At 35.1% G+C, this 17,549-nt stretch overlaps 1 protein-coding gene across 2 annotated transcripts in view; it reads left to right on the forward strand.

Moving 5' to 3' along the window:
* LOC124354710 (serine/threonine-protein kinase greatwall) overlaps nucleotides 1-17,549 on the forward strand; it is a 76,635-nt gene that overhangs the window by 28,303 nt on the left and 30,783 nt on the right. For both annotated transcript variants that reach the window (XM_046805366.1, XM_046805367.1), the window contains exons 6-7: nucleotides 4,859-4,965; nucleotides 15,391-15,485. In XM_046805366.1, coding sequence (XP_046661322.1) covers nucleotides 4,859-4,965; nucleotides 15,391-15,485 — 202 coding nt within the window. The remainder of the gene's footprint in view (nucleotides 1-4,858; nucleotides 4,966-15,390; nucleotides 15,486-17,549) is intronic.

Raw genomic sequence — 17,549 nt, forward strand, 5'->3', positions numbered from 1 at the left:
ATTTACGGTTCCAGTGTTTCAGACCTTTGTTTACTTAGATACCGATTTAATAGTCATAATCAAAATCCACCTCATTTAGTAAATAATCACAATAAACGCAGAACTGAACATTTGTATTTATAGGTTATCTTGTAAAAAGTTTGAGAGCTGTCTGTAACTCCAAAGAGAAAATAATTCCAAGATTCTACTTCCTCAAAGAAAACTAAACTTGGACTTCCTCAATGTAAAAGTTTGCCAATGATATTTGTTACATATTTTTACACTCAAAGTTGTTACGTAGTACTTGGCGCTTTTTCTAATTGTCTCTCATGAGCGGTGTTGTCAACCCAAAGTTGTCAATATGCCTATTAACATAACGTGTCATCTCTATATATAAAAGGCAAAACTCTCACTCACTCACTCATCACTACGAGGGGGTACCCAAAAGTAACCGGAATTGTATTGCTGGCAGCCGGCAGCGTGTAGTACACATTCCTGCCGCTAGGCGTGTGTCGCGCAACCCATTGCGAGCTCAATGACCCCAGTTCCGTTGTCCTAATGCATTCTGTTCATTCGTAGTGACTGTTTTCGCTAACCCTGTTTTGTTCTTGTTTCGTTTTTTGTCATGGCAAGTTTAAGTGAACAACGTGCAGCTGTGAAATTTTCTTTTTTACTTGGTAAAAATGCTGCAGAAACTATTTTAATGTTGAATACAGCTTACAAAGATGATGCTATGGGGAAAACTCAGGTCTACGAGTGGTTCGCTCGATTTAAAAATGGCGACATGTCGATTGAAGACAAACCTCGTTCTGGACGTCCATCAACCTCTCGAACGGACGAAAATGTTGAGAAAATTCGTGAACTTGTGCTCACCGACCGTCGACAGACAATTGAGGAACTATCAGAGAGTAGTGGGTTAACTTGGATCTCGGTTCAGCGAATTTTAACAGGAGATTTAGGACTGAAAAGGGTTGCTGCCAAATTTGTTCCTCGACTTCTGACTGACCATCAAAAGGCACATCGAGTTGAAACTTGCCGCCTTCTGAAAGAACATCTCGAAAATGATCCCGATTTTCTGGAAAAGGTAATTACTGGTGATGAGTCATGGTGCTATGGTTATGACCCAGAAACAAAGCAACAGTCAAGCCAATGGAAGTCGCCATCTTCACCTCGTCCAAAAAAATGTCGGCAAGTCAAATCAAACATCAAAACCATGTTTATTTGCTTTTTTGATGCTAAAGGCATTGTTCATTCTGAGTTTGTTCCTCCAGGTCAGACTGTCAACCAAACATTTTATTTGGAGATTTTAAGAAGATTGCGCAACAGTGTTCGCCAGAAAAGACCCGATTTGTGGCAGACTGGAGACTGGTTCTTCCACCACGACAACGCACCGGCACACACAGCCATCTCAGTTAGGCAGTTTTTAACCAAAAATAGCATGGTTTCGCTGCCCCACGCACCTTACTCGCCTGACCTCGCTCCATGCGACTTTTTTTTTATTTCCACACATGAAAAGAGGCTTGAAAGGTCAACGATTTGACAGCGTTGAAGAGGTTAAGAAAAAAAACGAAGCTCGAGCTTGCAGCCATTTCTAAAGATGACTACAAAAAATGTTTTGATCAATGGAAATACCGTCGGGACAAGTGTATTAGTTGTAATGGAGATTATTTTGAGATAAGGTCGTATTGTAAAAAAATTTGATAATATATAATTTTTATAAAATAATTCCGGTTTTTTTTTTGGTACCCCCTCGTAATTCTCCAATTTCCTGATATCTCTGAAAGGTAAAACTCGCCCACGTATTGAAAATATTTCTATAAATATTTGTGATATAGAATGAACAAGTTGGTCCAGAAATACCTTTTTGCTCAGTACATTTCCAATCTAGAAAATTAAAAATTATATTTTGACCTTTTTTAATTTCATCAATCAACCAAATTTTACTCGTGAATTTATAATCAATCATCCGAACTCTAATAAAAAAACTCGTTATAATTTTTCCAACTGGTATGTAATTTACAGTTTTTGTTTTTAATATTGCATCATCATCTTCAGCTCTTATGAAAATAATGTAAAATCCACCTTTGTAGATGGGAAAATTTATATTTTCAAAGAAACCTAGCCAAAATGTGATAAATTACCAACTGCTTCAAATTGTCCAAATTTAAAAGTTGATTCAAAATTATCTGAAAGTACATCACTTGTAGAATAAGAAATTAAATGGTTCCTTTAATAGTACATAATTCACCACAATTTTCAATTTATTCTATCAATTTATTGTGTTTTCTTATTTAAATTTTAGAGAATAACAATTGTATGAAATTACCAATTAATCTAACATCATTTGTTCCATGATATGCTTGACCATCTTGTTTTCTTAAAGTTCCACAAATATAAAACTGGAAATTAGGCAAGCAAAAATTATCTCCAAAATCAATATTAAACTCAGTCTTTTTATTTGGCTTGTTCAAATTGTGCTTACTAATTTTATATACATTTTTAAGTCAGCCCTCTCAATATCCCCTGAATACTTTTGGTAATCCATAATTTATTTAGAAGAAATTTCAAGACTTTTTAAATAAAATTTCTAAAGAATATAACAAGTTTATATAAAGATTCTAATAACATTTCTTCAGGATATCGTAATTTTTTATTATAGTTGATCAACTGTATCACATTCAGGATTTTCTTCTTTAAATTTTTCAATTTCAGCTACATATTTTAATAAAATTTGCATAGGATTATCTCCACGGTCATAATATTATTCCAATCAACTGAATCTTTAAATTCTTTAAAAAATTCTGGACTCAAGTATTGATAACAACAAATAACAGACATGGGTTCTTTCAATTGATAATGAATATTTTCTTTAGTGAATTCTGAAGACAAATTTGGATATTTTGCAATGTTAAACCAATTTAATTTACTAATGTACAATCTCATCATATCTTCAGATAATTCATATTTTTCAGAAATATCACCCAATGTTCCTTTTTTAAATCTCTTTCATGTTGCATTATAAAAAGATTGAATGCACTGTATAAAAAGTTTAAAAGGTAAATAAACTTATGTCCATAACAGAGCAAAAAGATTACGTTAAAAACATCTTTTGAACTCCAGTTATTTCCACACAATATTAAATCGAAGTACGTGCCTTGAGCTTTGTAGAACATACAAGAACTTTTTTCTTACTAAAATTTTATGATGTTGCCTATGCAGTCTGGCACAAAGAGCTTTTAAACAGGTAGGTGTCACACTGACCGTGGTAAATTAACAAAACCTGCTAATCTTCTCAGGTAAGAATTGTTGGTTCAGTTAAAGGTCTTAAAACACCGACCGCTGCAATATGTTTTGGTCGTGATGATCAGACGTAGCAGTCAGCACCACTGCTCACCGTTAGAAAGTTAGTAATGCCTGTGAAAACATTACACACTGACTGCTGCAATACGTTTAAAATGTCCAACTATGAGAGCAACTCTATAACCAGTTAGATCTGTGAATCGAAACAGGTACTAAAAGTGTTAAGAATCAAATTAGAATCATAACTTAAAATCTTGTAAATAGTTATAACAATAGTGTGCCACCAAAGTTGAGCAGGATTCTAGTGGTAGACATTTAAAAGGAATTCTCAACATTAAACTGCTACATTTGATGGTGTTCGGTAACTATGTTGTTATTGGTAACTTTAAATATGAATCTTGTTATTTTTGCATGTTGGAGAGGTATTATATTAAACATTTATCAGCAGTTTTTATAATAATCTTCTGTTTCATATTAAAATGTTTCTGAAGTATTTCAGTTGGTTTGGAATGCCTGTAAGCAAAAGGAGCAGTTTTCAAAACATGAATGATTGTCTCTGATCACCAAAGACCACGTTACTTGATAGTGAAAATGTTTATATTATTTTGTACTATTCGTATTATTTTTTATCGTACTTCAGTTTAATACTGATTGAATGTTTTGTAAAGATACACCACTTTAGTAAATAAAAATATATAATAAATAAAAAATATAATATATAATAAAAAAAATCCATTCAGCTTAATTACCATTAAGTGAATTCAAATTACCATTAGTATTTAAGATTTGTAAGATAAATATTTCAACTTTTATTTTCTCAAAACTCTACTTTAAGGATCATTCCAAGATTTGTAAGTATTGAAAGTAGAATTTAGAAGTATTTATAATCAGATCCTAAAAATAATGGTTGAATATAATGATGTACATTATTAAACTATATGTATATATATATATATATATATATATATATATATATATATATATATATATACACACACACATTCATTAAATTTGTATAAGTGGCAATAGCCTAATTTAATTTCAATAAAACATTGAATCATATATATATATATATATATATATATATATATGAATGATTATTGCAGGGAATGAAATGTTTTTTACTTATAAAAAATTTCATTTCCTTAAGAAAAATTATTGCATTTTGTGTATAATTTCTTATAACCAAAAACTATTCTTTTTGTATTTCACTGTAAAACCTGTTTCAAGCTATAACTAATATAAAAACTTAATAATTTACATTTTAATTTCAGGTAGGTTACAAAATTATCTGGGTTTTCTACTTTTAATGCAGGCAAATTTTTTATGGAAACTAAAATTTTTAAGTACACCAGGGCTCTACTTGTACTTTTACAAAGGGAGACACTTATTAGATTTTTAATGATTATAAATTCATTTGCTAGCTACCATCTTAATTTTTAATATAGTATGGTGATCTTTGAATTACAGAATATGTATAATAACTATAAACAGTTTAAAAAATTAAAATGGCAATTTTTAAATTTGAAAATGACTTAAAAAAAATATTGATTTGTCTAATGCCATTATATCTGTTCAGTCATGGGATCGTGCACAGAGATCTGAAACCTGACAACATGCTCCTGGCTCAGTCTGGTCACCTCAAACTGACGGACTTCGGGCTGAGCAAGATCTCACTTCATAGAGGTAACAAGCACCATTGTATCTTTATATAAGGGTTATCTAGAAGTTAATACTGGTCTCTGCAGGCCTAGTGGTAATAATTAATTTTTGTGAAATTGTAAGAGTTTGGTTATAACATAATAATTTTGTTGTTTATGGTAGGCAGTAAAATTTGAAACGTTGGTTAAAAAAAGTTCTCTATTGCTATATAACATTTAAATTAACAACAAACACTTTTTATGTATTAAAACATTGTTTACAAAAACACATTGAAAAAAAAAACAAGACACTTAACCCTTTGCGCGCTGTTGCCCACAAATATAACCGCCAATTTATACTTTGCTAAAAACGCTGTTGACAAATATATTCGCTTTTAAACATTGAGTTTATTATTGGGAGTAAGTAGTTCCCAGTTTTGCCGGTGGAGTGCAGCAGCTGCTGGAGCATAAATTCCTCAAAAGAAAAACACAGTAATAGTTGTCCCTGCCTCCCGGTTGTTCTCCAACCTGCAAAATGGCGGCGCACTACCCATGCCACTGCCTGTTTTGCCAGACACTAGCGCTATTGACGAACTAACTCGCCGGTTTAATTCGTTCACAGACTGCGAGTGGAACTGTTCTGCGTACGTTGTCAAGTTGGATTTTGACGTATTGGGAAGATGTGTTGTGTGTACACGCAACGGTTTACGCAAGGAGACCATTTATGTGTGCGAGACATGCACCGCCCGGCCGAACCTGCACCCGGATACGTGTTTCAAAACGTACCACACGTTGACGTTACCTAGAACACCGTGATGGCTAATTTGAGATCTTTTTATATCTATTAATGTTTTATTGAAAGCTTAATTGAAAGTGAACTGCAAAATGGGGAAGACAGTCTAATCATGGCAGCAAAATTGGGAAAAGCACTGCTTAAAGAAAACGAGGCCCTCAAAGAAGACAATCTAAGGTTAAAACTTCTTGCTAAAACAGTATGGAGGCTAAAATTGAAGATTACAGCCGAGAGGAAGAAAACTTAATCTCTCAAGAGTAGAAAATTTTCAACAAAAAATTTCTGATATGGATAGGCAACTTGGAAAAGAAAAGCAACTACTTATTGATTACACAACAAATCTTTGAAGACCACGATAGACGACAAGCACAAGTTCTAAATGACTATGAACAAAAGATTAAAGAGCTATCTAAAGAAATATTAATTAAAAAAAAAAAAACGTTTAAAAACCCAAGAAAATATGTCCCAAGAAAAGGTTCTTGAAGAAGCTGGTACACAAACAGACTCCCCACCATTTTCAGTAGCTGAATCAACCCCACTGGTAACAGAGATTGTTCAAACTAAAAAATAATCACTATCTTCTAGAGCAAAAAACTTAACCGTTTAAACCTAGATAGTCAAAACCGTGGCAGAAAATCTAACAAATTAAAAGAAAAGGGAAGCTGTAAACCAATCTCATAACTCTTTAAAAAAACAAAAGATTAATGGGAATTCCAAAAATAAATTTAGTATCTCTTTACAAAGTACAAAAAATTAAAGAGCAAACAAACCTACCCAAAGAACCTTACAACAACCCAGTCCTAACCATATCAGATAAACAGCGACCAATTCCCACATGCATACCAAGGGACAAAAGGAGACTTTGAAGTGATCGAAGTGGAAGCCATGTTTCACAGAGAAAATATTTGTACAATGCCGGAGTCTAAAGATTACAAAAAACCAGCTCAGAAATCAAATAAGTCACCACCTTTTACAGCTAAACTTAAAGCACCCAATGAAACATACCAGGACTTTTTTCGACAAGTATATTTGAACACTATAAGGCAACACAAGAACTTACCACTACTAACGAAAAGTCTCTATCACCCCATCTGACGACAGTAACTGAAAATACAAGCCAAAAAAACAACCACCATTTTTTAGACCAAACCCAACAGAAAAAAGATCAAATTCAAAAACAGGTATATTATAAACTCAAATCTAAAACAAACCTAAGTAACCTAAAAATACTACACCAAAACATCCGTGGACTAGACAAAAAATTAGACAGACTTAACCACCTTCTTAATGACATTGACCCCAATATACTAGTGCTTACTGAACATGGCCTGAAAAAAATAGAAATAGAGAATACAAAAATTGAAGGGTACTTTCTCATAGCAGAATACTGCAGAGAAAAATCATAAGCTTGGTGGTGTTGCCATATATGCCAAAGAAACCCTCAAAAACTGCATAACAGCAACTGACATATCCCACCTCTGCCAAGAATTTAAACTGTGAAGCAGCCATGGCAGTAATTGAAATCCATGGGTAAATACATACACATTCTTGGGGTATATCGATCTCCCAAAGAGAATGTACGAGCCGGTGTAAATGCCTTATCCAACATCTTAGAATATACTCAAGCACACAGTAAATCAATCATGCTTGCTGGAGACATAAACATCGACAGGATGAAAACAACCCTAGACAACACTATCCTAGAAGATGAAACTACACACCCATAACATCCGAAGACTGCCACTTCCTGCAACACGTATCACACATAGCACTGCCACCATCAATTGACTTCATATGCACAAACATAATCTAGGACAACATTGGCACAGCCATACTTGAAACTGGACTTTCTGACCATACTGCTCAAATTATAAAAAATATATGACTGGAGAGTAAACATCCCTCCACAGATCATTCTCAAGAGAAACTTTTGTTATTCTAATATAGACCAGATAAAAATCTCTCCTAATGAATAAAACTGGAACGCTGTCTATATGGCCCCAGATGCAGAGCAAGCATACAACACATCTTTCATAGAACTCTCCAAGCAACGCTAGACATTGCCTGTCCTACTAAAAAAAAATGTAGTAAAAAAACACAAAAGGAAACATGTGTAATATGACAACGAGGCCAAAGGACCTTAAAAATGACTTTCTAAAAGCCCCTGCACAAATTTGAGACCACAGGAAATACCCAAGACAAAGAAGATATGGTGGTAAAAAAAGAAAAATTATGATAAAAAACTTAGAGAAATAAGAAAAAATGCTAATGCTGACTTCAATCAACTCGGCTGACAACAAAAGTAAAGCTCTTTGGGAATGTCATAAACAATGAAAGAAGAGGAAAACATCAACTACAGCCAAACATATGTCTCTCAGTGAATGGGAAACATGTGGACAACAACCCCACACAAACTGCAAGACCACTTTAACACCTTCTTCACAGAAGTAGCAGAAATTGACGCTGAAACAGAATAACTGCTCCCCAGGGGACGCAGATGATAATGAAAATTACGAAACTCCACTTAACTATGTTGATAAATCTTCTATATCTAACCCCAACATGCATTCAATGAAGTACGGAACATCATAAATGCCCTAAAATCAAAATCTTCAAGTGGAGTGGATGAATATTCTTCTAAAATTGTGAAAAACACTGCTCTGAAGAGCTAATGCCGCCTTTAGTCAGCATAATTAATAAGTCCTTCAGCCTTGGTGAGTTCCCTACAGCCCTTAAGCTCTCTAAAGTATAACCCCAAACATAAAAAAGGTTCAAACACTGGGAAGTTCCAAAATTACCGTCCCATCTCTCTAAATCTCAACATTCTCAAAAATCATAGAAAAAATAGCTTTACACAGACTCATGGCTCACCTAAAACAAGAAAATCTGATAACCGAAAAGCAACATGGATTTTTGAAAGGAAAATCAACCAGCTCTGCCCATCATCAGCCTTGTTGAACATGTTTATTGACCAAATAGACAAAGAACAATACGTATCTGCACTCTTTCTTGACTACAGCAAGGCGTTTGATTGCCTGGGCCACGACATCATCTCAAAGAAATTAAAACATCATTAGGAATCAGAGACACAGCTAACAAATGGTTTGTAAGTTACCTCACAGGCCGATCTCAAATAGTCGAGCTACAAACTACCATTTATGGTGTAACTACTTCACATCAATCCAATCCACTACCTGTTTACCCGCGGAGTACCTGCAAGGATCTGTTTTGGGCCCAGTTCTCTTTGTCTTATTTGTGAATGACTTCCCAGCTTATATACGTGATCACAATACCACTTGTGTGATGTATGCAGACGATACAACATTGTTGATTAAGAATGACTCTGCTGAAGGAGTGTACGAAAGTGCCACAAGCTCTCTCAGTAAAGCCCTCAATTACTGCAGAAGGAATGATCTAGCCATGAATCCATCGAAGACAGTTCACATCAACTTCAGCCAAGAGGAAGGACCATATCCCTAACCCACTTGATGTATCAAGAAAAGACCATATCAAATTCCTTGGCGTAACTATTGACCACAAACTTACGTGGACTGAGCATGTAAACCAGGTTTGCAAAAAAAATCAGCACTGGTATATATGTAGTACGCCGAATAAAATGTATCGGCAACTTGGAAGGCAGCAAAAACAGCTTACTATGCTTTGGTGGAAACTCATGTGAGGTATGGACTTGCTGTTTGGGGTGGATCCTCTGCAGGAAACCTGAACAGAGTACTACTCCTGCAGAAAAAAAGCTATCCGAAACCCTAGCGGAACTCGAACACCAACAGAGCTGCCGACAAGCATTTAAAAACCTTGGGAATTATGACAATTACTGCACTCTACATACAAGAAGTAATTTTGCATGTTGACCAACTGCATGTACAAACAGGAAAACCCTTCATACACATAACACATTGCCATGCAGGAAATTACACACTACCTCTACATCGGACATCACTTTTCGAGGAAAAACCATCCTACATTGGTAGGAAGCTGAGGAACCTCCTGCCACAAGCTGTGAAAAACCTCAAGGGAGCTGCCTTGAAAAGATGTCTTCACAACTTCCTGGTGGACCACCCAATATACACAATCGAAGAATTCACAGAAGTAAACAAGGAAGATTTGGAGGCTCTGACATCTTGTATTGATTATTTATTAATATCAATTATGTAATTTGTTAACATTGTGACTCTATTACTGTTCTTGAAGAATATGTTAATAAAGAAATATGACTATGACTATGACTATGACTATTTTAACTATACTATACATATAATACACTATAATATAATATTATACACGATAGTAAAATTTCGTTCAACATTTCATTACATTTTGTGTATTTATATTGTTTTATAAAGTTAAATAAACCTATTAAAAAAATATTATACTTTTTTCGTCCCCTAAAGTCTTTTTATATGGGGTCTTTAACAAACTCAAAAACAACATTAGCGTTGACACACATAGTTTTTCTTTTTTTGTAATTTAGTAAAGAATATTTTGTTATTGTAATAATACATGTTTAAATCACTACTATTAGTAAACTAACTAATGTGAGTAACTAAAAATTCAGGTTCTCTGGTGATGCCAAGTTATTTGAATACCAAAAGTAAATTAAAACCAAGTAAGTTATAATTATATATAAAATAAAAAAGGTAAGATTTTTTATTTAAACACAACACACACAAACTAAATGGGTACATAGACATACAAATTAAAAACTTAATTTACTAATATCACAGTTTAAATAATCAGCAATGGAATAAAATGCTTCTGCTTTCAACCATTTACTTAAAGTAGGCTTAAAGCGACTACTATTTACTGTCCAGGCTGCTTCTGGCAATTTATTAAACAATTTTATTTTCTTATTTAAATTACCACTACTACATTTTTGAAGTCTGATAGACAATAAATTAAACAAATGTTTATTCCTCGTACTATAATTGTGTATGAGGACTGTTCAAAAATGATCGGACTTTAGTCAATTAAAAGTGCTTTTGTTGGACTAGAGCTACAAACCTCTAATCCCCTTCAAAGTAGTAAGGTGCACACACTTCTTCCAGCGCTTCTGCCACTGTTCAAAACATTTCTGAATGCATCTTTTGGAATGCTGTTAAGCTTGACCGTCGTATTCTGTTTAATGTCTTCTCTTTCTTGAAATTAAGTTTCTTTCAGGGGCATTTTCAGCTTATAAAATAGCCAGAAGTCGCAGGGAGCCATGTCAGGAGAGTATGGAGCTTGGCGAACCAGTGGTGTGTTGTTTTTAGCGAGAACATTCTGAATTAGATGTGCAGAGTGGGCTGGTGCATTGTCGTGATGGAGCTGCCAAGTTTCTTTCAGGGGCATTTTCAGCTTATAAAATAACCAGAAGTCGCAGGGAGCCATGTCAGGAGAGTATGGAGCTTGGCGAACCAGTGGTGTGTTGTTTTTAGCGAGAACATTCTGAATTAGATGTGCAGAGTGGGCAGGTGCATTGTCGTGATGGAGCTGCCAAGTTTTTGTTTCCCACAGATTTGGTCGTTTGCACTACACAGCATCACATAGGCGACGAAGAACCTGAAGATAGTATTCTTTTATGATGGTTTGACCGTGTGGCGAGTACTCATGATGCACCACTTCACTGGAATCAAAGAAGACTGTCAACATGACCTTGACTTGGCTGCGAACTTGCCGTGCTTTTTTTTGTCTTGGAGATGTTGTGTGTTTCTACTGCGATGATTGCATCTTGTATTCCGGGTCATATCCATAAATTCAGGATTCTTCACTATGTTCAGGAAGTCAGGATTACTGTTTGCACTGTCCAGCATATCTTGTGCAATTTCAAGGCAAAGTTGTGTTTGCTCCATTCCCAGCAACCTTGGAACAAATTTTGCGAACACTCTTCTCATTTTCAAATCCTCGGTTAAAATCAAATGTACTGACCCAACGCTGACTCCAATTTCTTCTGCTATTTCTCGGACTGTAAGACAACACACACCTAGCTGAAAAACAGCAAGTAAACATTTAAATATTTTATATAACACAACAACTCATACTCATACTTAATTTAGTAACTTTTGAAATCCTCAGAGTTCAATATTGGGTCTTCTATTATTCTTAAGTTTTTTTTTTGCTTGACAGGCCGGCACTGAAAATTGAGATCCACACAAAAATATGTTTGTATACCAATGACAGCAATACGTCTTTATATTGTGTCAAAATAACATTATATTCTTTACAGATTATTTAGTTAGATTGCGTTGATATTAATGATAAGGTTCCTGTGGCCTTGAACCGATTTACTCACCCGTTGTAGGTCATTCACCTAGCTGAAAAACAGCAAGTAAACATTTAAATATTTATATAACACAACAACTCATACTCATACTTAATTTAGTAACTTTTGAAATCCTCAGAGTTCAATATTGGGTCTTCTATTATTCTTAAGTTTTTTTTTGCTTGACAGGCCGGCACTGAAAATTGAGATCCACACAAAAATATGTTTGTATACCAATGACAGCAATATGTCTTTATATTGTGTCAAAATAACATTATATTCTTTTCAGATTATTTAGTTAGATTGCGTTGATATTAATGATAAGGTTCCTGTGGCCTTGAACCAATTTACTCACCCGTTGTAGGTCATTCACAATAGAGACTCCACTCTACCAGTTGTGTGATCTGATGTGTTATTTATTTTAGACGGCAAAGAATGAAATAGCACTAGAAATTTATCACGAGAGATGCTACGATTGTGGTGATAAAGTATTAATGTTAATCAACTGGTTTATCGTTATCAAGCATGATTGTTGAAGGAATATAAATTGTTCATGATGTTGAGCATAGTAACATGTGAATGACTTCTCTTCAAGTTGACATTAACAGCGTTGTTTTGGAGTTGAGTATTGCATGGAGTTTGCACAATTACTATGCAACTTGTTATCTTTTTATCTCTGGGAGCTTCAATTTCATATTGGTACCCAATACTATGTGAAAGACGAGAAAGTGAAATACACTGTGGATAGCTCTGGCTGAAGCACTTTGCATTAGATATTTTGGTATTAGAATAAAGAATGTTGTTGCTAAATACCAACCACAATTAGTTTAGATCAAAATTACAAGGCAAAAAAACAAAAAAGAAACAAAACAATCATAAGAAACGTAAAATAATAATATGTAAAATTCAGTAGTAGTTTTAATTTAAATATGCAATGTGAAGAAAGTTCTTTTTTAAATAACTTGTTATAATTCTCATAAAAGCTTAGTATTTTCTTACCTACAATTTTCCTTATGATCTGAACAAAACAAAATAAACCTTTAACTTTCAAAGTGATGACATCGTGCCACAAGCTGCTCACTGCTGCTAAAATCGCACTATGCCAGTTTAGATCAGTGTTTACTGCAAACAACATAACATCCATAATTTATGTTATTTCACGTTTTCTACATAGCAATAAATTTAAAAAAAACGCCACTATAAATACCCACTTGCTGTCTTTATTTTTCCTAAATACTGTTGCTAGAGTACAGATGATTTTAGCTATGCATATTGTCAGCTGGAATGGTCGTTGCTTATGGGGTTCACTCTCTACTCAAGATATGTACGTGAGATATTTTGTTGTAACTAAAGTAGTTTTGATTATCCTTTAGTGTTTTAATTTCAGTTTTTTTGCTACTTTTAATAAAAATAATACAGATCAGAAATATGTAAAATGCCAACAAGAACTTTTTTTTATTCTATAAAACTTGTCTTTTGAAGTAATTGTATGATTTTGCCAGATTTTTAGGATTTTTCAGTGAGCACAAACATTACATTTTTTTATTCCTGTGCTTTTTTCTAAAAAGTAAATGAGAAAGTTGTATATATTTGTGTCTTTATAGTTCTTTTTATTGTATGTTTTATATTTTATATAAGTTAGCAAAGTAGTGTGCTGAAGTGTGCTGTTAAATGTGAAAAAATAACCAAAATAATTTTTTTATTTAAAAGCTGTTAATATCTTTTTAACTTTCAGTGGTAACTTTAATTAGTGGTCTATTATGTTATTCCGCAGCATTTGCTGAAAAATTATATATATTGTGAACACATTTATGAAAAAAATTATATAACAGATGAATAATATCAAGTTTTTAGGATTGAATAATAATAGTGAATTAAAATGGGTAAACAAAGTAAACTCGGTATGTAAGATACAAGGGCTGATTTTTAAGTAAGGGCCGTTTTTGTTTTTTTTTTTATAAACAACAATTATTTTTTTCAAAATACATTTATTTTTAGAATTTACATACTTTTTTTTATTTTTCTACATAGTTGCCTTGTTTGTTAAGGCACTTATCATATCTTAAAACTAAGTTTTGAAATCCCTCTTCAAAGAAATTTGCCGCCTGCTCTGACAACCAGGAGTTCACGGCCGTCTTGACTTCTTCGTCGTCATTGTAGCGCTTCCCGCCAAGATGATTTTTCAAGTACCGAAAAAGGTGGAAATCGCTCAGAGCAAGGTCGGGACTGTACAGCGAATGATTCAAAACTTCCCAGCCAAAAGAGTCGATCATTTCCTGTGTCCGAGCAGCGGTGTGAGGCCTTGCATTGTCGTGGAGGAGCAGAATTTCCTTGGTCAGCATGCCGCGTCGTTTGTTCTGAATGGCGCGTCGGAGACTGGCCAGGGTTGCGCAGTAGGCTTCTGAGTTAATCGTCATTCCTCGCGGCATAAAGTCCACTTTAGCAAAACACCGCGCCTGTCCCAGAACACAGTTGCCATAACTTTGCGCCGCGACAGCGTTTGCTTGGCTTTGACTTTGACTGGAGATGTTGTGTGCCGCCATTCCATGGACTGTTGCTTTGATTCAGGAGTGATATGGGATACCCATGTTTCATCTCCTGTGACAATTCGACTCAACATGTCGTCTCCTTCCTCGTCGTAGCGGGTCAAGAAAGTCAAAGAACTGCTTAATCTCTTTTTTTGTGATCCTCAGTGAGGAGTTTGGGTACCCATCTTGAGCACAATTTTTTAAAGTTTAGGTTTTCTGACACAATTTTGTACAGTACTGACCTGGACACTTGAGGAAATTCCATAGAGAGAGTGGTTATTGTGAACCGTCGGTCCTCATGAATTTTTGCGTCAACTGCAGTAACCAAATCTCCCGTGATCACAGATGGCCGGCCTGAGCGATCTTCATCGTGGACATTTTCGCGGCCATCTTTAAATTCTTGGACCCATTTCCGCACTTTACCTTCACTCATTGCCTTGGCACCATACACCTCACAAAGCTGACGGTGAATGTCAGTAGCCGACATGTTCCTTGCAGTCAGAAATTGTATCACTGACCGAATCTCACACGCGGCGGGTGATTCGATAATCTTAAACATTTTAAAGATCCACAGTAATGCATACAGGTTAGCTACAGAGCTGCAACTGACATGAAGTTGTTCGCTAGGAATGCTGGGAGGCGGGGCGCACGCTCGTTACGGCAGGAACGCGAACTACTACCGTGTACGGGAGAACAGCCCTTACTTAAAAAAACAGCCCTCGTATTATCAGGAGGTATTTATTCCACAAAGAAAATGGCCAAATTTACAATTTGGAATGCTTAAACTATGTCATATATTTTATGCACTTCTTTGTATGTATGTGTCATTCAATTTGCAACTAAAGATGAACTAAAGACAATTTTGTAATAATGATTGTACCAAAATATTCGCAGACTTGGAGATAGAGGATCTGGTAAATGGGACACCTTACCAGGGCACTTCTCGTACTCCTGGTCAGCTCTTGTCTCTCACTTCTCATCTGTCATTTGTGAGTCTTTTTGTATTGTGTTCATTGACTTACTTATTTAGTATGAATGAAAAGAATGGCTTAATGTCTTATGAGCTTAACAATAGGATTTATGATAGTGTGGTATTAATCATTTTCTAAGATGTGTGTTAGCGTATAATAAATACGAGTGCTATCCAGAAAGTAACAGACATTTTTTAATGTTGCGGCAGTGGGTGGGGCTAAAGCCACCATCTGAGTGTAAAAACACTCTAGCGTTCAGTACACCTCGATCTGTAGTCACGTGCGGTCTGTATTTATTTTACTTTTCTCACTGTGATAAATTAAAATGTGTGCGGCAATTGTAAATCCCACCCCTTGTGAAGTGTGTTCAGTTTGAAGTTTATGGAAATAGAATAATGAGAGAAAGCAGAATAAGGTAGTGGTGTATTGACTTTAAAAATGGCGTCACCAATGTTCATGACAATAGTCATAGTGGTCAACCTAGCCTAGTGATTAAAGATTCTATGTTGAAAATCAATGACAAAGTTCGTGAAAATTGCTGTTTCACAATGACTGAACTCTCGGAACATTTCCCACAAATTTTAAGAAAGTTTACTTCATGAAATTGTTATTGTAGGGAAGTGAATACCACAAATTTTGTGCCAGGTGGGTTCCAAAAATCCTTACGGAACATCACATAAAAACAAACACTTGCTGCATCATTAACTTACAAATTAATTAACAAACATGATAATGAACTTCTCGATCGATCGTTATTGGTGATGAAACATGGGTGAAGCATGTCAATTATGAAACAAAAATTCAATCTATGGCATGGGGCATACACATTCTCCAAAGAAACCAAGAAAATGTCTCCAAACTCATGTCAGTCCGAAAGATTATGGCAACTGTTTTTTTGGGATGCAAGGAGTGTGATTCTGATTGATTTCTTTGAACGAGGATCAACAATCAACTCAGAGAGTTACTGTGAAACATTGCAGAAGCTACGGCGAGTGATGCAAAACAAGTGTAGGGAAAATTGAGCTCAAAAATTTTGTTTTACCAGAACAATGCATGTCCCCATTTAGCCAATCGTACACAATAAGTCTTGGATGATTGGGAAGTATTTGATCATCCACCTTATAGACCAGATCTGACACCAAGCAACTACCACTTCTTTCCAGCTTGCGATGAAGACTGGCTCACAACACAGTGCTTCGATAGTGATGCTGAAATTCACACAGAAGTTAATCAGTGGTTAAGATCTCAGGTGGGAGATTTCTATAAAGCTGGAATCGAAAAACTTATGTCACGTTAGGAGTAAACCTTGTGAGTAAACAGGGGTTTTATCAGCTGACTTTATTTTGTTTCTAATTTGTGGAATATAGAATTATTTTTGTTATGTGTAAATATTTAAAAGAGTGATATTAGTATTTTATTTAAGCAACTATAAATCAAGCATGTGTTTTTAAATTTGTGTTTAACCCTCTAAGTGGCAAGCCCCGCCTGAGACGTATGATTCACGCCGCCGCGAAGTGGCAAGTGCCGTCACAGCCATCGCTTCACATTTAAGGCCGTTGCTCCGCAACCGTCCATTATTTTTAGGCCTAGTTTGAACTATCGTATTCTCCATGAAATTTCCTATACATATCATATAGTATAGTGTGTATTCATGTTACTAATGTTTGCTGGCTTAAATGATTCCGACAGTTTTCGTTTGACCTGGCGGCAGACGAGAGAACAGCTGTCTACTCGTCTCGTCACTGTTTTGTTTGGCGACTTTGCGTACTGTTATTGTTAGTATATTATTGTTTATCGCGTTTGTGTTACTGGTAAATGTTTAGGTTATTCGTTCGTCATGGAAAATGTTGGGGTACTTTGGGATTATACCGACTACACCAGTATAAGAAACACAAACAAATAAATTTATAGAAAAAAAAAACATTATAGAACGAAAAAGCAACTCTTCAATTACAAACTTACAATGATTATTAATTGTTAATGGGTTTCCTGTGACGCCCAGAAAGCAGCAATATCAAGGATGAGTGAGTCTAATGAATTTCCGCCTTCAGCAGCAATTGCCGACCGCAACGCATATTTTAG

This window comes from Homalodisca vitripennis, chromosome 2 (assembly GCF_021130785.1).
Source record: "Homalodisca vitripennis isolate AUS2020 chromosome 2, UT_GWSS_2.1, whole genome shotgun sequence".
NCBI classification, from domain to species: domain Eukaryota; kingdom Metazoa; phylum Arthropoda; class Insecta; order Hemiptera; family Cicadellidae; genus Homalodisca; species Homalodisca vitripennis.